Source organism: Cetorhinus maximus, chromosome 12 (assembly GCF_964194155.1).
Source record: "Cetorhinus maximus chromosome 12, sCetMax3.hap1.1, whole genome shotgun sequence".
Classification (NCBI taxonomy): Eukaryota; Metazoa; Chordata; class Chondrichthyes; order Lamniformes; family Cetorhinidae; genus Cetorhinus; species Cetorhinus maximus.
Genome location: NC_135890.1, coordinates 42778874 through 42803913, shown reverse-complemented (window position 1 = coordinate 42803913; position 25040 = coordinate 42778874). Strand labels below are relative to the sequence as shown.

Below are 25040 nucleotides of genomic sequence, written 5' to 3'. Positions count from 1 at the left end.
TATGTAGTCAAGAGGTGATACTGTGCAGTGGTTAATGGAAAGGGAGAGGAAGCATCGGTGTTCAGATTGAAGGAGCAGATTGCAGTGGGAATAGGAAATCTTGGTGCGGGAGCAAGTGGTAGTGCACATTGGGAAAGAAAATGAAAGCAAGGAGTATGAGTATATGAAGTACTGGTAGGAGGTTTGCGTTGAGATGTGGAAAGCAGGTCGGTGATCTCAAATCTTGATTGTGGTTTGGATATGTGAGCATGGGGACAAGGTAGCATAATGTTTGTAAGTGCCTCAATTCATTTTTTGTCAGCTTATGATTTTTAAAGGCCCTGATTGTTCTCTCTTTTTAAAACAATGCCTGGTCCCTTGTGAGTGTAGGTGGCTAATTCCTTAATCTTTCTTCCAGTGTTTCCCAATGTCTCCAGGTCTCTCTGTCTCCCAAATTCTGTGGGTCTTTCTGACCTTTCCTGGTGCTTCACCCTCCACTTGATTCATCTCTTTCTGCAGCTGTCCTGCCACTCACTAATCCCATTGAACACAGCAGAAACTGCTTATTGCAAGCAAACATTTCTTCATCATGTTTATGTCGAAGGATAAGTCACCACAGCATCATAGGTGATGCTTGAGCTGGGAGATAGAACTGAAGGGAGGATGAAACTATGGTGTGACAAGTCTACATGAGTGAATATATTAAAAATATTAATGTAAGATTTTATAAAGGAGAAATGTCAATACAAAGTGTGACAAAAGCATGACAAAAGGAAGCTAGGTAATGCAGAAAGGGAGTGCATGTAGATCAAAGGTTTATTTTAACATATTATAGATGAATTTATTTTATGCATTAAAAACATTTGAATTAGGTATTTAAATTGCATACTGATGAAAAATAACATTATTAAATTTGCCTTGCAGAACACTATGCCAAACAACATTGCTCCTACTTAAAAGATCCAGTGGCTGCCTTCTCCGTGTGTCACTCGACAGTGGATTACATGAAATATTATCAGGTAAGAATTCTGTGGAAAGAATGAAAGCCTGCAAAGCCATGTAAAGTCAGAAGCTGTTAATACATGAATTAGCATTATGTATTTAATTCATAAAGTGCCTGCAGCTTTTAAATTAAGCATGACCTACTGACTTTTAAGTTAGTTTAACAGTGCAGTACAGAAATATTTCAATACTCACAAATAGCTAAAATCAAAACAATTAAATAGTATAAACTTAAATCATAAGTTTAGCCAGAGAGCATATGCCATCTGTTCCTTTTAAAAACAGATTTGAATTACCAGTGACCAACTCAAAGGAATCACGTGACAAGATTTCAAGTTTTAAGACTTTTACTGTAACAAAACAACTAAAACCAACATTAACTAAACATGATTTAGTAGCCAAATAATACTCTAAACTGCAGAAATAAAGCCCTGTATTAATGCCTTAACATGACTGATAACCCCACACTGTTTATATGTACTTTACAGGATGCTCTCCACATAATTACAGTCTTAATAGAGAACAGTCCACAGTCTCTCAGTTTCCAATGCATTCACATCTCCCTGTTTCACTGACCCATAGAGTCCAATGACCGTCGAAGATCCTCTCCCTCAGCCCTCTGAAAATTTCTGAACTGACTTTCAATAGCAAGGCCCACTCTGATGGGCTGACCTCACCAGGATAAATCTTCCAGCGTCTTTAGATTGCCATGGGATGTGGCTCTTCAATCAAAGAAGGTCCTCCCTACCACATTCTGCCTGGTAGCTCACAGAGGACTCGCAGCCTTCTTCTCTCTGCTGACTACACCAGCTGCAGCCTTTGCCTCTGTTGTTGTCTCCAAAAAAAGCTCTGACAGAAAGTCTGTCCACAGTCAGCCCTGCTTTTCTTGCCTTTATTTTCAACTGTGACCATCTTGCACCTTACTCATAGAGTCATAGGGTTTTATAGCACTGAAAGAGGCCCTTTGGCCCATAGTGTCCATGCCAGTCATCAAGTCCCTATCTACTCTAATCCCATTTTCCAGCACTTGGCCCATAGCCTTGTATGCTATGGCATTTCAAGTGTCCATCTAAATGTGTCTTAAATGTTGTGATGGTTCCTGCCTCTACCACCCATTCAGGAAGTGAGTTCCAGATACCCCCTACCGCTGGGTGAAAACGTTTTTCCTCCAATCCCTTCTAAACCTCCAGCCCCTTACCTTAAATCTATGTCCCCTGGTTATTGACCCTCCCACTAAGGGGAAAAGTTTCTTCCTATCCACCCTATCTATGCCCCTCATAATTTTGTACAGTTCAATCAGGTCCCCCCTCAGCCTTCTCTGCTACAAGGAAAACAACCCTAGCCTATCCAGTCTCTCTTCATAGCTGAAACACTCCAGCCCAGGCAACATCCTGGTGAATCTCCTCTGCATCCTTTCTAGTGCAATCATATCCTTCCTATAGTGTGGCAACCAGAACTGCACACAGTATTCCAGATGGCCTAACTAACGCTTTATACAGCTCCATCATAACATCCCTGCTCTTGTATTCAATGCCTCAACTAATGAAGGCAAGTATTCCACATGCCTTCTTAACCACCTTATCTACCTGTCCTGCTGCCTTCAAGGATCTATGGACATGCACACCAAGGTCCCTCTGATCGTCTCTACTTCCTAGGGGTCCTACCATTTATAGTGTACTCCCTTGCCTTGTTAGTCCTCCGAAAATGCATCACCTCACACTTTTCAGGATTAAATTCTATTTGCCACTGTTCTGCCCATCTGACCAGGACATCTATATCATCCTCTAGTCTAAGGCTTTCCTCCTCACTATTTACCATACCACCAATTTTCATACCATCTGCGAACTTACTGATCACACCTCTTACATTCATGTCCAGATCATTAATGTACACTACAAACAGCAAGGGACCTAGCACCGAACCCTGCAGTACGCCACTGGTCACAGGTGTCCAGTCACAAAAACAACCTTCGACCATCACCCTCTGCCTCCTGCCACTAAACTAATTTTGGATCCAATTTGCCAAATTGCCCTGGATCCCATGGGCTCGTACCTTCTTGACCATTCTCCCATGTGAGACCATGTCAAAAACCTTACTGAGGTCCATGTAGACTACATCAACTGCACTACCCTCATCTACACAACTAGTCACCTCCTTGAAAAATTCAATCAAATTTGTTAGGCATGATCTCCCACTGACAAAGCCATGCTGATTATTCTGGATTAATCCTTGCCTCTCCAAGTGGAGGTTAATTCTGCCCCTCAGAATTTTTTCCAAAAATTTCCCTGCCACTGATGTTAAGCTCACTGGCCTACAGTTCCCTGGTTTATCCCTACACCTTTCTTGAATAATGGTAGCACATTTGCTGTCTCCCAGTCTTCTGGCGCCTCTCCTGTGGCCAGAGAGGATTTGAAGATTAATGTCAGGGCCCCTGCAATCTCCTCCCTTGCCTTCCACAGCAGCCTGGGACACATATCATCTGGGCCTGGGGATTTATTCAATTTTAAGCCCACTAAAACCACTAATATCTCCTCCCTCTCAATGCTAATTTGTCCAAGAATATCACAGCCCCCCTCCCTGATTTCTATATCTACCTTGTCCTTCTGTATAGTAAATAAAGTACTTATTTAAAACCTCACCTATGTCTTCCGTGTCCTCACACAGATTGCCACTTTGGTCCCTGGTTACCTTCTTGCCCCTAATATACTTATAAAACACCTTTGGATTTTCCTTTATTTTACCCACCAGTGTTTTTTCATGTCCCCTCTTCGCTCTCCTAATTTCTTTTTTAAGTAACCCCCTGTACTTTCTATACTCCTCTAGGGCTTCTGCTGTTTTGAGCCCTCCTATTTACCATAAGCTTCTTTTTTTTACCTTACCCAATCCTGTACATTCCTCAACACCCAGGGCTCTCTGGACTTGTTGGTCCCACCCTTCACCTTTATGGGAACATGTTGGCCCTGCACTTTCACTATTTCCTTTTTGAAGGATTCTCACTGCTCTGATGTAGATTTTCCTACACGTAGCTGCTCCCAGTCCACTTTGGCCAGGTCCTGTCTTATCATGTTAATATGCCTTCCCCCAGTTCAGAACCTTTATTTACGGTCCACCTTTGTCCTTTTCCATAACTACCTTAAATGTTACTGAGTTATGGTCACTATCACCGAAATGTTCCCCCACTGACACATCTACCACTTGCCCAGCTTCATTCCCTAAAACTAGGTCCAGCACCGCCCCCTCTCTTGCAGGACTTTCTATGTGCTGGCTTAAAAAGCTCTCCTGGATACATTTTAAGAGTTCCACCCCCTCTAAGCCTTTTACCCTTTGTCTATCCCAGTTAATTTTGGGGAAGTTGAAATCCCTACTATTATTATGCTATTATTTTTACACTTCTCTGAGATGTACCTACATATCTTCCCTTCTATCTCTCCCTGACTGTTTGGGGTCTATAGTACACTCCCAGCAATGTGATTGCTCCCATTTTGTTTTTAAGTTCTACCCATATGGCCTCATTTGAAGAACCTTCAAAGATATCATCCCTCCTTATTGCAGTAATTGACTCCGTGATCAATCTTGCGACACCACCTCTTCTTTTACACCCCCCACCCTGTCTTGCTTGAAGATTCTATACCCCGGAATATTGAGCTGCCAGTCCTGCCCCTCCCTCAGCCATGTCTCTGTTGTTGCAATGATATCATATCCCCATGTGTTAATCAGCACCCTCAACTCATCTGCCTTACTTGCAGGACTCTTGCATTAAAATAAATGCCATCCAGCCATGCCATGCTTCCTTGTGCCTTAACTTGACTATAGACGCTCTGCCTTCCAGACTGACTTGATTTTTCTTCTATACCTATCTGTACATCACCTCCTGCTATACCTCCACTCCGTATCCGATCCCCCTGCCAAATTAGTTTAAACCCCCAACTCTCAGTAAGTCTCAAGTTGGGCCCCTTATTTCCATGATAACCAAGCCATACAGGCTTGTTGTCAGGCAGAATTGGTAGCAGATCATATGACCCTTCATTACTCTATTCTACCTTGCATTAAAGAGACAGTCCAAGACATAATCATCAACAAAAAGAACATAATAGTAATTCAATATAAGGACTAGTCCTGCAAGGTAAAATACAAAACCTGAGATGATTTTATTGAGATGTGCTAGTTTTAACAGTTCCAATTATTTTAGCTATTTTCATCTCCACAACATGATCTACTTTGTCCCTGCCTCAGCTCATCTGCTGCTGAGACTCTCATCCCTGCCTTTGTTACCTCTAGACTTGACTGTTTCAATGCATTCCTGGCTGGTCTCCCACATTCTCCCCTCAGTAAATTTGAGGTCATCCAAAACTCTGCTGCCTGTGTCCTTACCTGTACTAAGTCCTGTTCACAAATCATCCCTGTTTTCACTGACCAACATTGGTTATGCAATGCCTCAGTTTTATAATTTTCATCCTTGGTTTCCAATCCGTCCATGGCCTTGCCACTCACTAACTCATAAATCTCCTCTAGCCCCAGAACCCATTATGGCCATGCCTTCAGCTTTAAGCACTGGAATTTCCTTCCTAAGCTTATCTGTCTTTCTACATCTTTCCTTCTTTAAGACCCTCCTTAAAACCTTAACTCTTTGACCAAGCTTTGATCATCTGCCCTAATATGTCCTTATGTGACTCAATATCATTTTTTGTTTTATTATGCTTCTGTGAAGCATCTTGAGACGTTTTATTATGTTAATGGTGCTATATAAATACAAGTTGTTATTGTTGCTTCTGCTATTTAGAAATAGTCTTACATTTTACCCCATTTCTTGTACCAACCGTTTGGGTCAAATTATGATTCCTCTGATGAACTCAAGGTGATTTGGAACTACAGGCAGACCCCACCCCCCCCACCTACACCAAACTCGCCAGAAATGTTTAAGCCTATCAAACAGATTAGATGTTCATTGAAGTGGTTTTTGCTGGATTCAAACTCTAAATCAAGGGTGAAAGCTGGTTATTTTAAATCGGAATGTTTAAAGTTTTTGTCATTAGTTCCTTTCCAGAGGTAGGCAAGCTATAATCCTTCACATTGTATTTGTAGGGCATGATACCAACACTTCTCATCACCCTAGACAACATATCTTTTACATATAAAAATTTATTTAATAATCTTATTTTTCTTTCCTTCTTCTGGTGAATGATTTAATATACAGCTTTTATCTGGTTTGTAACAGCCAAAAAAAGAAATCATTTATATTGCACCTTATCAGGCAGGAGAGAAGGCTGAACAGTTTCCACCTTCGCTGTCTCAGCATCTCTTGGTAGGACAAGGTCACCAACTAAGAGGTCCTGGAGCATGGTAATTCCATCAGCAGGCACTCATTGCTGAGCCAATGACACCTGCGCTGACTCAGCCACGTTCATTGCCTGGGTCACGGCCGTATACCCAAAGACTTTCTGTAATGTGAATGGGCAACTGGGTCACAACCTCCTGAGCATCCATACTTCCACAACAAGGACACCCACAAGCAAAATATGAAGATGGTGGATATTGACACTGACATTTGGGAGACAGTCGCTGACGGTCGTGACCTCTGAAGGCTGACTATTTAGAAGGGCATTGGAAGAGGCGAGCAGAAACAGAAAGCACAGCTGGCCAAGGAGAAGGCCCAGAGAAAACAGAGGCCAGCAAATTGTGCACTTTCTCAGCCCACTGTCTTCCTCTGCAGCAAATGCAGCAGAGAATGCATGATAGAGTGGGGCTCCTAGGCCACATCAGGCGACTGAGTTCTGTTGAAGGGTCGTGAGGACTCGAAACATCAACTCTTTTCTTCTCAGCCGATGCTGCCAGACCTGCTGAGTTTTTCCAGGTAATTTTGTTTTTGTGATGCATAACACAGAGTTGATTGACCACCTTGGCACAAACCATCATCTTACAAGATGTAAGGCTGCCACCCACACTGCACCCGAAATTCCAAAGTGTCTTTGTAATAAACTTGGAGTGCAGGATGGGCTTCTTGTAAGAAACAGTAAACTATATTTACAGACTCCAGATGAAGCTACATGCTTGTTCCAAGACCAGGGCAAAAAGCTCCGCCCCTAAGATTCCTCATGCTTTGGGCTGATTGGTCTATACAGTCATATGACTCCCATAACAGTAAGAAATGGTTTAACTTACAATTACCCATTCCTCCCCCTTTAATTTTGTTTTACCCTCTTACTTACAAAAACATCTTAACCCATATTATATACAATTATATACAATTCATGCCATTATAAATTTAATCTTTGAGGAGGTTATCGGTTTTGAATAGAGCATCACAACTCTACAGCTGGAGGTTCTTCCATTGGATCGACTTGCACAGGAACTGCATCTTCAGGGACATTCCTAAACAATGGCAGTTCAGAATTATTTACTTTAACAGAGACATCTGGTATGTCTATTCTTTGTCGACCTGGTACCTCAGGGGTTGAAATTTCGACTTCGATTTCAGGTGGATTAACTGGTTGTTGTAGGGTTTCTCGGCTTCTGAGATCATCCACGTGTTTCCTAACAATCCTGTTTTACACTTCTACCTGATAAGATAACGGTCCTGTTTCAGAGACGATTGTAACAGGGACCCATCTCGGTCCATTTGCAAAATTTCATACAAAAACTGTCTCTCCGACAGTAAACTCTTGATGTTTACTGTGAACGTCATGATTCACTTTCTGACTATCCTGGTTTCTCTCCACCTTCCTCTCTAAATTAGGGAATACTAGTCTCAATCTTATGCGAAGTCTGTGCTTCATTAACAGTTCTGAAGGTGTTAAACCAGTGGTTGCATGAGGAGTTGTGCGATAGCTGAACAGCAATCTTGAAACTGGCATTTCCACTGTTCCCTTTGATAGCTTCTTCATGCCTGTTTCAAAGGTTTGTACTGCTCTTTCTGCTAACCCATTAGACAAGGGATAGCATGGTGCTGTCCTGATGTGTTTAATCCCATTTAGGTTCACAAATCTTTGGAATTCAGTGCTAGTGAAAGCCGTACCATTGTCTGACACAACTTCAGGCAAACCATGAACACTGAAACTCTGGCGCAGTTTTTCAATGGTTGCTGATGAAGTCAGTGAGCTCACTTCAAACTCATCCATCTGTTTGGAATGAGCATTGATAATCACAAGAAACATGGTACCTAGAAATGGACCTACATAGTCTATATATAGTCTAACCCAGGGTTGACCAGGCCACTCCCACAGATGCAGTGGAGCTGAAACGGGCAACTTCTGCTGTTGCTGACACTGGAGACGGTGTTTCACCATTCTTTCGATATCACTATCTATACCTGGCCACCAGGTATAACTTTGTGCGAGCATCTTCATTTTTGAAATACCAGGATGTGCACTAGGAAATTCTTCCAATAATGGTTTTCTTCCTTGGACAGAGATAATGACTCTTGATCCCCATAATAAGATACCATCTTGACAACTCAGTTTGGATCTACGTACAAAGAATGGCTTTAATTCTTCAGGAATTTGTGCATTTGACCATCCTTGTAATACTTGTTCACGGATTCTTGCTAAAATTTAATCGCGATTTGTTCAATTATTTATCTGTCTCAAGCAGATTGGTGAGGTGTCCAGGAAGTTCAATGCAAGTACTACCTCTTGAGGTACTTGGACATGTGTAATGTTACCTGGCAAAGGGAGAAGACTGAGGGCATCTGCATTTGCTATAAGCACACCTTTATGTATCGTACATAAAAATGTACTCGTATGCCAAAAAAATTAAAGCCCATCTTTGAATTTTAGTAGAGGCTATTGGTGGGATTGCCTTACTTTTACTAAACAAGCCTAACAGTGGTTTATGATCTGACACTATGAAGGAGTGTCAACCGTGCAAATACTGATGGAACTTCTTACCCCCAAATATGATACATAAGCCCTCTTTTTCAATTTGCGAGTAGCCTTTCTCGGCTGCAGAACGCGTTCTGGATACTTATCCTACCGGCTTTTTGGCTTTGATTTCTGATTTTTCTTCTTTTATTTGCCACAGGGTTTTGTCTCATTCTTCATTTTGATTTCACATTCGGCCAAATGTCCCTCTGGTGAAATCTTAACTTGGTTCACTCTGGGGGTTGAGCTACCCATTTGCATTTTGGAAAGTTCCATGACTTTTCTTTTTAATGCCTATTTTGTCTCCATCAACTGTTTCTTCAGTTGGTTCAGAGTGGCACTGCATTTGTTTTGCTTCTTTTCATGATTTTCCCGTGGAACCAGCTCTGACCTGAGGAACCTCGCTTCCTGTGAAGGTCCTTCGGTTCTTCTATCTCATTCCAAAAGACAGCACCATTTTCCTTTGTCAGCTCAGGATTTCTTCTTGTCCTGACCTGAAAAATTCCTGACCAATTTAATTTGATTTCTTTCAACCAATCACGGCCCAGAAGGCTAGGTCCTTCTCCTGTTACAACAATTATTGGCAGCTAAGCTGTCTGTTGCCTGTATGATACAGGTACAGAGCTGATGCATTTCGCCTGTATTGCTTCTCCTGTATGTTTTTAACTGAGCGGCAGTTTTTTTCCAAATTCAATGGCTGGGTAGCTTCTTTGAGGTATTTATAGATGCGTTCTCCTGCCTCTGTGGTCGACGTTCCTGTGTCCACGTCCATGAGCAGAGGCTTTCCATTCACTTGAAGTGTAACAGTGATTGGTTCAGTTTTCCTGGCTTTCAGGGTGTGTAAGGAATAAACGTCAGCCTCAGTAACTTCTGGCTCTTCTATATTCTGTACGGATTTAACTTGGCCTGATGTCTGAATGGCTGCCTTGATCGAGTCCTGCACTGTTTAACAACATGCCCTTTTTAGTGGCAGTATTGGAATTCTGCCTCTAAATCTGCAGACTTTAGGTGCATGATTTCCTCCACAACAGTAACACTAACTTCTGGGTTACTGGTGAGCTGCTTCCAGCATTTCTTTTTGTTTATCTAGCGGTAGGGACTGTGCCCAGATTCACTGTAGCCTCCCTGATCTTCCCAGTGGCAGGTTCACGCCCTAGCTGCCAAACGGCGCCACATTTCACATTCTGCAAAGCCTGTGAATCCCTCTCAGCACTCTCCATTGCTAGCGCTATCTCCATGGTGCGCTTCAGGTCTATCCCAACTTCTGCAGGCAGACAGCGCTGAATGGCATCAACGATTCTGTTTATGCCACAAACCAAATGATCTCGCAACATGTCATTTAAAGTATCACCGAAGTCACAGTGCTCCATTAACTGTTTCAACTTTACGATGTCCTATAGCCAGTAAATTAATCTGAGCAAAAGGAAAAGCTCATCGTAGACTGCGAGGTTCTACAAACAGTAAACAAACAAAATACCAAATATTCTGCATTACACCTGCGACAGGACTTGATGATGCAATACATTGTGGATTTTATACCTACGTACTCTCAGGAGCCACAGATGATGCATTAGTCCACCATCCCTTACATTTGCAGCTATTTCAAGTTGCTGATACTAATTCAGGATTTATCTATCAACCAGACAATAATATTAAAAACGGTCCTTGCCAAACCAATTGTACCCAATTTAAACAGGACAAACCATCAAATAGGAAGTAAAAAATTTCACTTCTAAGTGCATTGCCTGAGCTTCAGGGGTTTGATTGCCTAAATTTGGGGCTGCAGGTAGATTTCAGACACCTCCTGTTTTAAAATACATTGTAACCTCTCCAGTCTGGAATGCTTGGAACCAAGTCAGGTCTGCATTTCAGAATTTTCTGGATTATAGAATGACATTAGAATGCCTAACCACAGATCTGTGAACTGTAGCTATAAACATTTACCTGAAGCATAAAACAGTGATAAGACATTATAAAATGGTAATTGTTTTAATTATCTAAATACGGTATTTTCTATGTTCCACTCCCAAAGTACTGTGCTAAAATGATGCCGTGAGTTGCCTGGGTCCACTCAAAAGATTTCCAGACGACTGTTTTTTCTGAACAATAGATTTCTGGACTGGAGAGGTTACAATGCACAAACAAAAGAAAGGAATGAAGAAAATTCTGCTAACGCTGTAAAAATGATGCCAGTTTGATATGCTGTCAGTGATGTTATCATGTGCCAGTGTGTTCACAGTGAAGCAGTTTAGTATGAATCTGAAATAGTAAGGTTAAGCTGCTGGAGGGAAAAAAGCCTAAATTAATTGTGAGTTTGGAATTTATCCACAAGGGCAAGAGTACTTGGGGCAGCTAGCTGCTGTTATTTAGGAATCTAGTAAAGCTGAAGGTAAATCAGAGATGGGTTTTGTGGGAGCTGGAGCAAAGAACATGACAATCCTTATGGGGGGTTTATGACCGTCTTGCCCAGTAAAAGACGTGTTATATTCATAACTTTAAACATGAACTTGCTCATATTGAAGCCTCTGGAACTGCCTTTAGTTATTTCAAAGTAGACACTGCTGAACTGTTAAGATTGATGCCAAGAGAGTCAGATGAGCTTTGCAACTTCAACCCAGGCTATCATACTTCCAGAAAGCTCCGGAAGCTCCGAACTGAATCGTAGTGGCTGGGGATCTCCCTCTTGAATGGACATGCTGAGACAGTACTCCTTTGTGGAGTTCATGTCTGCCACTGTTTGAAGCTTACTCCAAAACACACAGTCAATGGACTCCTAGGCTCTATGGGCTGCAACTTCCGAGCTCCAGAGCAGAGTATCTGGGGGGTACCCCAAAGATGTTTGGGGAACACCCCCCATGCCGCTCCGCCCCCGGAATGTCCCAGGTAAGAATTGCACGGCAATTGCCTAGGATGTTCAATCTAACTTTGGGCAATTGCCCTGCGCTGGAAACCATCCAAAAATTTGATTTAAATCAAAAACTTTGGATTGTTCTGATTGTCTTACAGGAATAGTTACCCAGAAAAAGTTAGAAGAATTAAAACCACTTCAGCTGCTGGCTAACTATTGTACTGACCTCCCCCTTTCCCCTAGGATCTCCCTCAATCCTCCCAACCACCCACAAGACTCCTCCCACTACCCTATTACTCCCCCCACTACCACCCCCTGATTCCCCCATGGGTCTCCCTCCACCACCCTGATTACCCTCCCCACCGTCCCCCGCCCCCCAACCTGATCTGGCCTCAACCCAATGTGACCCGACCCAACCCACCTCCCCAACAAAGGTCCAATCCAACCCGACCACCAACCCCCGCCCCCGCACCACCGGACCACCTCCACCCTAAGGTCTGACCCACCACCTGACCCCAAGGCCTAACCCAACCTGACCCCCCCATTCCAAGGCCCGAAACAACCCGATCAAACCCTCCCCACCCCAAGGCCAGACCCAACCCCTGACCCTGCCAAAGCCTGGCCCGACCCAGCCACCAACACCCCCCACCACCCCAAGGCCTGACCCGACTTGGCCCTCCTCACCTCAAGGCCCGAACCAAGCCAACCCCACCCCACCCACAAGGTCTGACCCAACCCAACTCGACACACCCCACCCCAAGGCCCATACCTACCCCGCCCCGCCCCGCCCCACCCCACCTCAAGGCCTGACCCAACATGACCCAACACCCCCCACCCCAAGGCTTGGCCCAACCCTACCACCTCAGGCCCGAACCGAACCAACCACACCTCACCCACCCAGAGGTCTGACCCCACTGACCCGGCACACCTCACCACAAGGCCCAAACCTATCCCACCCTAAGGCCCAACCCAACCTTCCCATCCCAAGGCCTGAACTGAACCATACATACCCCACCCCACCCCAAGGCCTGACCCAACGTGACCCGACACCCTCCCACCCCAAGGCCCTAACTGAACCAACCCCACCCCACCCACCCCAAGGTCTGGCCCAATCCGACCCGATACCCCTCAACCCAAGGCCCAAACCTACCCCACCTCCCCCCACCCCTTGACCCAACCTGACCCTCCCACCCCAAGGCCCGACCCAACACCCCGAACCCGAACCAACCCTCCCTAAGGCCCAACCCGACCCAACCTGACCTGATTCCAGCCCGCCCCCCACTCCAAAACCTACCCTCTTACCCATACTCTTACCTTCTCTCTGGCTCATCAAAGTAGCTGGAGCTTTAAACCTACCTGCTTTCTGGCAGCTAGTGCCATAAAAACGGGGACGTGGCATACTTACCATTGACTGAGCTGTGCTCGACTGTAGGCCTTGGAAACCCACTGCACTACATAAATCTTGCCTGGCCTGAGTCGGAAGGTCGGGCAAGAGAAGAGCGGCTGGATTTCAAAGTAAGTAATTATGAGCGAAATGGCAATCCGACTAAGTTGCCACTCCACCGGAAGTTATGGGCCCAGTCTCTATGTTTGCAATGTAACAAAAGAATGCTGATGATACCAGGTATTTACAAGTTAAGCATAAAAAACCATCATCAACCTTCTATTGTACAGTGGATGTTGACCATTGTCACTGAAACTGGTTCTCTGATACTGAAAGATCACCATCTACCTTCTACTGTATATCAATGGCTGTTGACCATCTGACTGAAACTTGTTCTTTGATACTGAAATCCCTTTACCCCAAAACTCAGAAGAGACCTGGGGGCAGTCTGCAGGATAACACAAACAAGAAAATAGCTGTAGAGAAAGGCTGTGCCACCTTTGCCTTTTAAGAACCAAGAGATTTAAATGTATTTTTAAATGCCTCCCAGCCTGATTCCAAAGTTTCAAGTTCACCTGTAAATAAACTGGACCTCCTGATACAACAGCTATGAATGCTCAAGCATTCATGTCAGCATCATGACCTGCTGAACATTCTTCTCTTCAAAGTAATCCTGATATCCAATCTCCAGCTATCTGAACTTAACTGAACTACAATTCAAGAGTGGGAAAAGCTCCCTATTTCACTGGACTCGTAAAGACGTGTGAACTGTTAATTTTTTCTTTTGTTTATACTTGTAGAAGTGCACTAACTTCTTTATTTGTATCTTTCTTGAGGCGTGATGTGTGGCTGATGTAGCTTTTAGACCTTTACGGTGACTATGTGAATAAATAGTTCTCTTTGTTAAAACCCAAAAAAGTCTTCTGCTTCTACTTTTAAATTGACCACAAACTAACGGGAGTTTGGAAACACACACATCTACCTTTTCAAAAATAAACCACACTGATTACGGACAGAAGCGAAGGGGATTGGGAGTCCCAGTTTACCTTTCCTCATTTGTCCATAAAATGGCCTGAAGGAAACTGGTGAATTGGAAGAATAAAACAGATGAACATGCTGCCGGTAGCTTTCAGATAGATAACTAGATCTCAGTAAGTAGATAAACAGTTAATAAAATGGATTATTATTTGTAGTGCCTATGCTACTAGGTAGATACCATTGAATTGAAGCTATCAATATGGAAAATAGAGTTTAAGCTCTTTTAATGTGATTTTAATGGGACTGGGTTCCAGATATTAGAAATATTCTGAATAATCTTATTTGAAAATTTCAGCAAAAAAGCTAAAAATATTTGTAAATCACAAACAGATCGTCTGCAACATTATTTGCAGTTCATCAGATGGTATGCTCCTTTATCAATATTAGTTTTATATTTGAGATTGCAACTACTGATTGCTCTGTTTATTTATTGACTGTTGAGAAACTATTCTGGCAACAGCGGGCTGCAGTGAATTGTATATTTAGTGGCCTATTTGTTCATTTAGGTCTGGATTGTCGATCAGTGTGAAAAGTTTGTGATTTGTTAGCCTAACTTCCTTAATTCCATTTTTCTAGATGTGTGTAGCTGCTACCTGCGCCTGTGAGAACATCAATGATTGTCTATGTGCAGGTTTGGGAGCGTATGTTCATGAGTGTGCTGCTCATGGTGTCATTGTCAGGAACTGGAGAAAAGACATTTGTAGTACGTTATGACAATGCTTCTATTTTACAGAAGTCTTAAGCCTTAATCATAATCTGACTACAGTAAAATATATAGATAAACGTAAAAATATTGTAGTACCTTCCCTCAGGTTTTTTCAATTCCTATAGCACCTGCCATGCACAAGAAAGAACACTTAGCACTTAAAAGTCTCAGGCTTTCTCTCAAGCATATTGCCCTTGGAGAAAATGAAAACAGTTAATGAGGTGATTTAAATATTCTGTACGTGGTAATATGATGTAGAGGACATCGCTCCTCAATATGCCTTCTAAAATTAAAATTCATGTTCAAATTGTCAGCACATGTAATGCCTGGATTTAAACAGAAGTCTATTTATCCCACATGTGTATCATTTTAAAATTAATAACCCTACCTTTATTGTGCATCAGATCTACATTGTGTATAACTAATACCAAGGAATAGCATATTTTATTGATTACTCCTATTAAGATTGATTCAAAATGATTTTGTAACAATACATCTGGCTGAAAAACAAGTCCTTAAACTAAACAGTGTGCAAATATATTTTTAAAAGCCACAGGGGAGATCGTCCTATGTTGCACTATTTGTAACTACATTATAAACCTGTTCATCGAAAATATTGTCAAAAATTCACATACAGTAAAAAAAAGTAACAACATTAAAGTCCTACTGTGTCTTCAGAGACTTCAGTGGAGAACCCTAAAATGCAATATGATGGTTTGACCTAAACAATCATAGTCTTGCGAAGTCAAACCTTATAGCATGCAAAAGGTATTACTTCTTTTCAAAAGTCTTTACTTACATTATTACTTGGTTATTATTTGTTTCTAGATAAGTCGTGCAGTAACTTTCAGGTTTTCGAGAATGACATGAGAACATGTAACCGTACCTGTAAATCACTATCAGACAATGATTACACCTGTAGTGTTAAGGATGTTCCAGTTTACGGTTGTGGCTGTCCTCAGGGAAAGTACATGAATGAAAATGGAGTCTGTGTGGACAGTTCAGACTGCTCCTGTTATGCTGAAGGGCGGCTTATAGAAAAAGGACAGAGTACTAACATGCATGGCATATCCTGGTAAGCATTTTCTAATAATTTTACAAAATTGGAAAATTAAATACATGTAGAACATATTTTAATTATTATTTGACACTCAGCATTTGCCAAGATGGAAAATTTCATTGCCTTCCAGGAACACAGAGCCCCAAGCCTCCAGGTAACCAACACTATAAGCTCTCCCCATACTAATAGTACATGAATTGAACTTTATATTAAATGAATAAATGACCATTTTCCAAGTTCTTTTTAAATATTGTTTTCTATAGGTTGCCCAAATGGGAAAGTATTTGTTAACTGTACAAATGAAGCTGCCTCTTCATCTGAATACTTGTGTGAGAGAACATGTCGAACTCTAAACACACCATGCGTGAGTGACTTCCACAGTTTCATCAATTTACAAGACTCACTATTGTTTCAATTTGTAGAACAGCAAATTGGACAATTACACAAAATGAGTTTAATGTTAATAAATTACTTAATGATCAGAGAGGAGTTGAGGAGAATTTTTTCACCCAGAGGGTGCTGGAAGTCTGAAACTAATTTCCTGAAAGGGTGGGAGAGTTAGAAACACTTAGCGCATTTAAAAAAACTTAGATATGTACTTGAATTACCGTAACCTACAAAGTACACACCAAGAGCTGCAGTGTAAGATTAGGTTGGATCGCACATTTCGGCCAGTATAGGCACAATGGGCTGAATGGCCTCTTTCTATTCCCTAAATTTCCCATGTAGATCCAAATACATAAGTCTCTCATGTTAAAAAATAGGGTTCTCATGCCATTATGGCCTGATGTCCCATGAATTCTAGATTCATTCTGGAGGTTTGAATTTAAAATTTATAAGGGTCAAGCATGATTTGTGGCAAAGATTTAAGCAGACATTAAAAATTCTATTAGCTGACATCTCAGTGGAAACAATTTAAAGTGAACATTTTAATTTTTACAAAAGCAGAGTCCATGTGTCCCTGGCTGTATCTGTGCTCGTGGTCTTGTGGAGGATGAAGATGGAAACTGCATTGCTCGTGAAAACTGCCCTTGTTTATTTAGTGGTGAAGTTTACAGTGATGGAAGAATAATCCAAAGGGATTGCAATAAATGGTAAACTTAAAGAAATGTGATCCAAAGTACAATGATATGTTGCAAACCATGTCACTTTGTGTGGCACTAAACAATTACATTGCAAAATGCTCTTCGTATTGCAGCACATGCCAGGGAGGATCGTGGATTTGCACCAATAAGATATGCCCAAAAACATGTGAAGTTTATGGTGATGGCCACTATGTAACCTTTGATGGGAAAAGATATGTCTATGATGGAAATTGTGAATATATTTTTGTTGAGGTGTGTATGGGTTCAAAATGTTAATATCATACATAACTGCAGTCATGATTTTATATGCATCAATGTAATTGCCATTGTGAACACCATCAAAATCAGCTCAGTAGAGGAGGTGCAGAAATAAAGTTGCACTAAAATACAAAAATGCTTTCCTCAGGCATTAGGGTGTGGAAAATAATCCATGTAGTTTGTGGCCTCTTTCACTCTCACCACAATCCACATGATATGCGCGCTCCATACCTTTATATTGTCTGGCTGTTAAAAATATTACGTGGGTCAAATGATTGAAACTATAAAAGCAGATATGCAAACATTTGGCTCATCAATATGTACAACGCAGTTGGTCTTTTATATGGAAACTTATCGAGAGTTCAAAAAAACATAGCTAATGAGTCACCAGGGTACGATAAAGCAAATATCTAAGCCAAGGGTGATTTGCTGAACACTAGCAATGTAATACCTCAAACTATAGGATAATGTTAAAAATATGATTATTTTTGAATCACATCAATGTATGTGTCTCAGCATGTTTTGGTTGTTGAGCTTAGTACTTGTGATATATGCACGTGGTTACATCAGAGCCGATGTGTTTCTTTCAACATTAATGTGTTGGAGCCTTAACAAATACAAACTTAATGAGTTTAATTTATTTTGTGTTATGTAATCCTAGCCTAAATTCATTGTTTTATTCTTAGGACCAATGTAATCGTCGAGAAGGCACACTCCAAATACTCACCGAGAGTGTTCCCTGTTGTGAAAGGGGAATGACTTGTTCAAGAAATATCAGGATCTTATTCGAGGTGTTTTGTTTCTTCTAATTATAATTGTACCCTTTTCTGTTTTAGAATGAGATTTTAATTACGTGCTTACAATTGTTGAACTGCAAACATAAATTACCATACAATTCTACAGCATTCTGTTTTCACATGTATTCTTACAGGGTAAGGAACTCATTCTAACTGATAGCCATGTGGAAACAGTTGAGAAGTTTACCAATCAAACCTGTTGTTCAAATGATTTTTATTCACACCATACTGTTGGGCTCTATTTAATCCTTACGTTTTCCAATGGGATCACTGTGATATGGGACAAAAGCACAAGGCTTTCAATCACACTGGATTCAAGATGGAAAGTAAGTACGGTGTAAAAATCAAAATATTCATATTTGTCCCTATTGATCATAGCAGAGAAAACACATTGAGGATATGAATGAGTCATTTAGTCAACAAAGGACTTTGCAAACTTACCTTACATCAATGTTTTTGTTTTACTTCGAATGATAATGCAGTACATTCTAATAAATATTATTATGGCGCACTGAATAATTTTCAGAAATGCATATGTTTCTGTTTGCAATAGAGTTACAGAAAGAGAAAATTCAAATTATTCTAAATTTAGATATGAGCCAGCCAAGCTCTTTCACCCTCAAAACTGAGGAAGTTTTATTTTTTTACATTCATTATTTATTTCGAATAATCTATCTTCTACCATGAACTTGCAAAGTCATTATGAGCACAGGACTTCTCATTAATTATTACCAAAGTAACAACTGTATATACACACTGCAAATCTTTAAGTAAATCAGTGCACAACGGTGGATTTATAATAAAAAGAGGGTCTGAGGAAAATGCGCATCTTTTTCAAACAAAAATGATCAATTTTAGCTTTTTTCTCCATAATCCTGAATTTTTATTACAGAACAACGTATGTGGTCTGTGTGGAAATTTCAATGATGATGTTTCAGATGATCTAACAACAAAAGGGAACTCCTTGGTGACCAGTGCAGTGGAATTTGGAAACAGCTGGAAATCCATGGCCTGCTCAAATACAGTCAATCAGACATCACCGTGTGAAAGAAACCCTTACTGTTTAGCATGGGCACAGAGGAAATGTGGCATAATTAAACATGTCATGTTCCAATCATGCCATAAAAAGGTAACTCTCCTGAAAGGGCCCATGTTATTTGAGATTGGGATCGAACACAATGACTTCAGCCCTTGGCAGCTCAAGTATTGATTCAAACATTTAAGTAAAGCTGCTTTAATATTGGTCTTTTTCATAAAGAAAGAAAAAACATGCATCTCCATAGTTCTTTTCACATCCCCAGAATATCCTAAAAAGCTTTACAGTCACTCAAGTATTTTTATAGCTTGGTCACTGTTGTAATGCAGGAAAACACAGCAACCAACTTATATTCAGCCAGATCCCACAAACAGAAGTAAGCTAAACTACCAGATATTCTGTTTTCCTCTAATGACATTGGTTCAGGGATAATTGTGTCTGAGACACCAAGATAACACTCCTACTCTTGTTCAAATAATGCCATGGGATCTTTTATGTCCAACTGAAAGGGAATCTTTGTCTCATCCAAAAAGGTATCACTCCCAGCAGTGTCGCACTCCCCCGCTACGGCATCACAGTGTCAGCCTAACTTATGTACTCAAGTCACTGGATTGAGTTTTGAACCCATAACCTCCTCATTCAGAGGCTTGAGTACAAACAATGAACCAAAGCCAGCATCACACTACCACATCCCTGTTTATCACAACATCCCTACCAGTTCATCTTTTTTTTAAAATCCAACAGTATTCCTTTGGATTTTATCTCTCAATTCCTGTAAATATTAAAATTATTGTTTGTTTGCCTGTTGCTCCCATTTATATATAAGCCAACATTATATTTATCAGGTTGACCCAATTCCATTCTATGATGCCTGTGTCCAAGAAGCTTGTGCCTGTGACTTGGAAGGGAAATATCTGGGTTTCTGTACCGCTGTAGCAGTGTATGCAGTAGCTTGTAATAAAGCTGGCGTTTGTATTGACTGGAGAACCCCAGAACGATGTCGTAAGTCTAAACTGTTACATTTTCAATGGTGAAAGGCTATCTGTGACATCTGTTATTCAATAGCATTCTGGGCAAATGTGTTACATTAGATGTGTTTTAAAACAAAGGAGTGAAAGTTGAGTAATAAATGATGTTCATTTATGATCTGCTTCAACTTAAAATAATGCACAGTGATCGATGATTTTGGTACATCATTTGATCAGCTGTTATATGATTACATGAATTGCAATTATATTTGAGACTGAACCAATATTACTGATTACATATGAACTATTTCCATTTGAAATTGCAGCTGTATATTGTGACTATTATAACACACCTGGTGAATGGAGATGGCATTATCAGCCATGTGGAACATTAACAACAAAAACATGTTCGGACCATTATATTGGAAAGAAGTTCTCTGCAATACTTGAAGGTTGTGTTTAAAGACCATCTTGTATATTTTTTTTGTTGTTCAATGACTGTATTAAGACATTCCCTGTGGTATTTTCAAAAATAGTTTAACAATAAGGTTAGGAACCCTTATTCTTCATCAGCAATACATAATGAAAAAGCCCAGAAAACCAATGGAGTAGCAATCTCTGCTAACCTCACCAAAGGAGGTGCCCATCTCGTGCAGCAAGCTTTTAAATTGTGGCCTATGTGCCCAGGCTAGGACGACTGTCAGACACACTCTGGAAACTTTATGAGGGAACCATCTCAAGTGTCCAGGCCTCAAATCCAGCTTGAACCCGAGGCAATCCCCACAACTGTCAATGGCTTGGCCAATTTCACCAGGCACCAAAAATCTGCCAGGTCTCTGACAGACCAAGAGCACAGGAACTCTTGGCTGTGGAATTCCTCAACATTGCCATCCTTCTCTGCTCCTGCCCCACACTCTCCCACTGATGACTTTGTTTGGTGTGAGCAGAGACTCCAGCCTTTACAAGTCCAGCAAGGAACTCAGACTTTGGCCAGAATCTGGATATGGAATTATGACAGGATGTTACCTGAAGTCTCGGGATTTTCTGTCCCCTTTATGTTTCCCACATAGAAATAAAAGATTTATATGTAAATCAACTGGTTAACAAGCCTCCTCAAACTGCCACTCTCTGTGCTTTTGGGTGGAACGCCCAAATAATCAGATCTGTGGATCTTGCTATTTGGCAACATGCCTATTCTACATCACTTCTTGGGTGTAAAATACTTGTAAAAGTCTCAGTATTTTGGAAATCCTATTCTCTATCTTTGAGTCCTGAATTTATGGGGACTTAGAACCCATTAGTGACAAGAAGCTGATACTCCATGCAACCTTTACAGAAAGGTGTAGAGGATTTCAGATTTGAAAGTGCTTTCTTTTACTTATCAATGTGTATTTTATGCCCGGGTTCTTAAGATATCATAAAATGATCAATTCCCCCTAGTAGTTGACTGATTTGAGAGCTATGCTTCTTATTTGATACAAGATAAGTGCCTTGCGCATGTTCAATGCGCTCGTGTTTCCAATCTTCTTATTCATAAAGAGTTGAAAACCCACCAAGTGCTTAAAGTCATTCTGGCCATTCTGGGAAACAGCAGCTAATATTCATGCAGCTAGCATCAATCCACTAGCCAGATGGACAGAATTATGCACTCAGCATAAAAAACTGATGCCTCATCACTGACTCAATAGCGGACTTCCCTGGTTTCCGCCTCCCTTGACGACAGTGAATCGTGCTCAACCATGTCCGCACAGGCACTGACGATGCAGCAATCTGGAAGGTGATGGACAACCCAAACTACAGTTGTGGCCATGAGCCCACTAAGATTCATTTTGGGAGGCATATTGTTTCCCCACTCAACAGCTCAGGAAGCCATGAAACAGCGAAATAAGACATCTCATTATAAGTGTTTCCTGTCACATTAAGGTAGTAACACTGCTGCCAGAATAACAGCAGACAGAATAATCAAACAACTGTTCAGCTATCAAATGCAAATGCTGGGGAACTGGTGAGAGCAGATATTAAAGCAACTGTGGTGGGTTACAAAGTAAATTAGTTATTTTTATCTTACCGAATGTGATATGCTAACTTGTGTTCACTAATTGTGAAAGATTCTACTCACTTTTAAATCATACACATTGGGCGGAATCGTCCCAGATTTGCACTAAGTGCGGTAGCGGGCGGGGAAAATTACATTTTACCCGCCAGCCACAATGGCGGCTTCTTACGCTGTATCATCCCAAAACTGCTGCATTAATTATGCATTCCCGAGAAACACACCATTTCCATGGCAGGTGGGCTCTCACTCACCCGCTGCGTCATCGCCTTGCCGCTGGGCACCACATTTAAAGTGTAGCCGTGCGCACACCTTTCAGTACTTCCAACCCATTACTACTGCACAGAAGACAGGATGGCCCTGAAAGACAAAAAGACTGCAGCCCCCCTGTTTAGTGACGCGACCCTCGAGTGTCTTTTGGACGCCATGGAGGCTCGAAGTGATGTCCTCTGCCCCTGCTCTGGCCACAGGAGGGGCAGCGGCATCTCCAATCCATCTTGAGAGGCGGTGGTCAGCACCAATGCCCTGTAAAAGAGGACAGCCACCCAGTGCAGAAAGAGGATGAATGATCTCCTCTGTTCCACCAGGATAAATTACTCTTCTCATCACTCTCAACTCTCACCCTCACAAACCCATCATACATCCACGGGACCGTCACTCAATGCCAGTTCACAGAACATCACCATTCGATCTCTCACACTCACCTTCATTATCCTCATCCCATCCACGGGACCACTCACCACCCACACAGGCCAGGCATACTTATCATCTGGCCTGGCAAGCATCCCGCTTAGACTCTCTCTACCTCGATTCATGCATGACAAGCTGCCGCACAACAAGAGGGAGTGGTCGAAGACTGGCGGAGAAATGCCTGATATGAAGGTCCTCACGGACTTCACAAATAGAGCCATCCAGCTGGCCGGCGAGGATCTGGATTGTTCCTGCACTGACGGTGAGGTTGGCGCTGCTCTACCAAGTGAGGATCCAGCAGTGTAACATCCATCAGACAACCATGCCGTGAGTGATGTGTGCTCTTTCACAGGCCACTGCCATGCACTAATTATCCCTCCTTGCTTTCACAGGCACATCTGCCAAACAGCCAAGAGAGCCCATGACCCAGGGCCTCCAATCATGCCCTTATGGAAGCTCAGAAGTGCAAACCGCTGAAACCCTCCCTGAAGACCCATCACAGCACTTACCCACACCCTCCACCAGCACAGAGACACGCACCTCGGTGGGACCTAGCTTTACAGTAGCCTCGGGATCACAATCTGGTGAGCACATCGCACAGTCTGATTCACAGCAGGTGGCGGCAGGGACTTCCCGGTTCCCCGGCACTTAGAGGACTCCTGGAGGCTAGAAATTTGCTGAGGCCGAGTCAGATGATGAACCTCAGGATTTGGTCATGTCAAAGTTGCTGGAGCTGCAAAGGCAAGCTCGGGAACATCAGGAAGGAATGTCCGCTGCACTCCTCAGATTTCAAGGCATGATGGAGGAGTCCATCCACCTTCAGTCTAAGGTGATAGCGCTGGCATGCCAATGCACTGAGGTCAACACTGGTAGGATGGCGGCGGCCTTGGAGATGTTGGTCCAGGACATCGCTCCTGCACTGCTGCACGGGCTGAACTCCATCGCTGACACCATAGTTGGCCTTCAACAGTGTGTACGTGAGAGGGGTGTGGGGCAGCTTGATCTCACTCCAGCTACCACTTCTCCTCAAGAAGTCAGCCAGGGGCCCACGGGCACCCATAGGAAGGGGGATCAGCAGGTGTTCCTCCCAGAGCCATCCACACAGGTGACTCCGGGAGTGTCCAGCCCCTCTTCCTGTGACCTCAGCAGTTCCAGCTTTACAGGCTGAGGAGGCTGCCACTGCCACACAGCAGGACCCCAAAAGCAAGCCGGGGCCCTCCAGGTCTTGATCTTCCAAAGGTCACCCACCAAGGTCATCACAGACAGGGCGTAGCAGTCAGCAGGCTGCTTCCACCTCTGCTGTGGATAACCAGGATATCCAAGACATAATGGTAGGCTTAGGAAATTTAAGAAGATGTAACTCTTTCGAGTCAATACCAAATAAAATAATTAACAAATCAGGGGACAAATCAAAAGGCAGCCCCTTAAAGGGAAACTGCAAAAACAAAAGACAAAATTTAAAGGAAACTTTAAATCAAGATGTGATTAAAGGGGTCAATAAAACACCCCAATCCCCATGGTGCCCGCCGAGCACGGAAGATCAAGGAAGTGTAGTTGCTCAGCCTGGGCATGGTGTTAATCACTTGTACATACTGTTCACTATTGTAAATAAACTCCCAAAAATGTCTCCTTGCCTATGGCTTCTTGTTCTGATGAACAGTGTTCATGTCACTCAGGTGTGAAACCTTTCTGCACAAGATAAAGGCAGGCGTCTCACTCCAGGGCTTCTTCCTTGTGCTTTGTGCAGCCTTTAGACCAAAGTGATAGTCTGGCCTCACACTTCCTGGACACATTACTGATGCCTGCACCTCGACGGTGCTTGTCATTGCTGCCAGAATGTTGTGGGTAGGCGTTACAGAGTTCCATCATTCTCTCTGTGTGCTCTCAGTACCTTTAAGGTGGGGTTGGCCCCCAACTCTTCAACATCTGTGACCAGTGACGCTGTGCTCCTGAAGGGCTCAGGTGCTGAAGGTGGATAAAGGATCAGGTGCTTTTAAGGTTTCATGGCTGCATCTCTATGATGTGACCCTGATCACAGAGCGCAAGCGAGCTGCCCTGGGACAGACAGGAGCCAAACATTCTCAGAGGCTATGTGAAGATCTATGGAGTGTCCTCACTGCACGTCAGCATCATCCTCCGCAATCAAGCAACTATTAGGGCCTCCACTGCGTCTCCATGACAGGAGCTTTATCACAGAGGGTAGGTGCTTTGCCATAAGCCAGACTGGAGTCAACTGTTCACAGATGCAATGTGAGGATCTATGGTGTCTCCTCACTGAAT

General features: G+C 42.4%; 1 protein-coding gene across 1 annotated transcript in view; it reads left to right on the top strand.

The window, feature by feature from the left end:
- LOC144687970 (mucin-2-like) overlaps positions 1 to 25040 on the top strand; it is a 47458-nt gene that overhangs the window by 9064 nt on the left and 13354 nt on the right. The window contains exons 5-13 of the mRNA XM_078554630.1: positions 904 to 998; positions 14684 to 14810; positions 15642 to 15888; positions 17072 to 17210; positions 17903 to 18007; positions 18148 to 18339; positions 18906 to 19142; positions 19895 to 20051; positions 20344 to 20469. Of these exons, the coding sequence (XP_078410756.1) occupies positions 904 to 998; positions 14684 to 14810; positions 15642 to 15888; positions 17072 to 17210; positions 17903 to 18007; positions 18148 to 18339; positions 18906 to 19142; positions 19895 to 20051; positions 20344 to 20469 (1425 nt within the window). The remainder of the gene's footprint in view (positions 1 to 903; positions 999 to 14683; positions 14811 to 15641; positions 15889 to 17071; positions 17211 to 17902; positions 18008 to 18147; positions 18340 to 18905; positions 19143 to 19894; positions 20052 to 20343; positions 20470 to 25040) is intronic.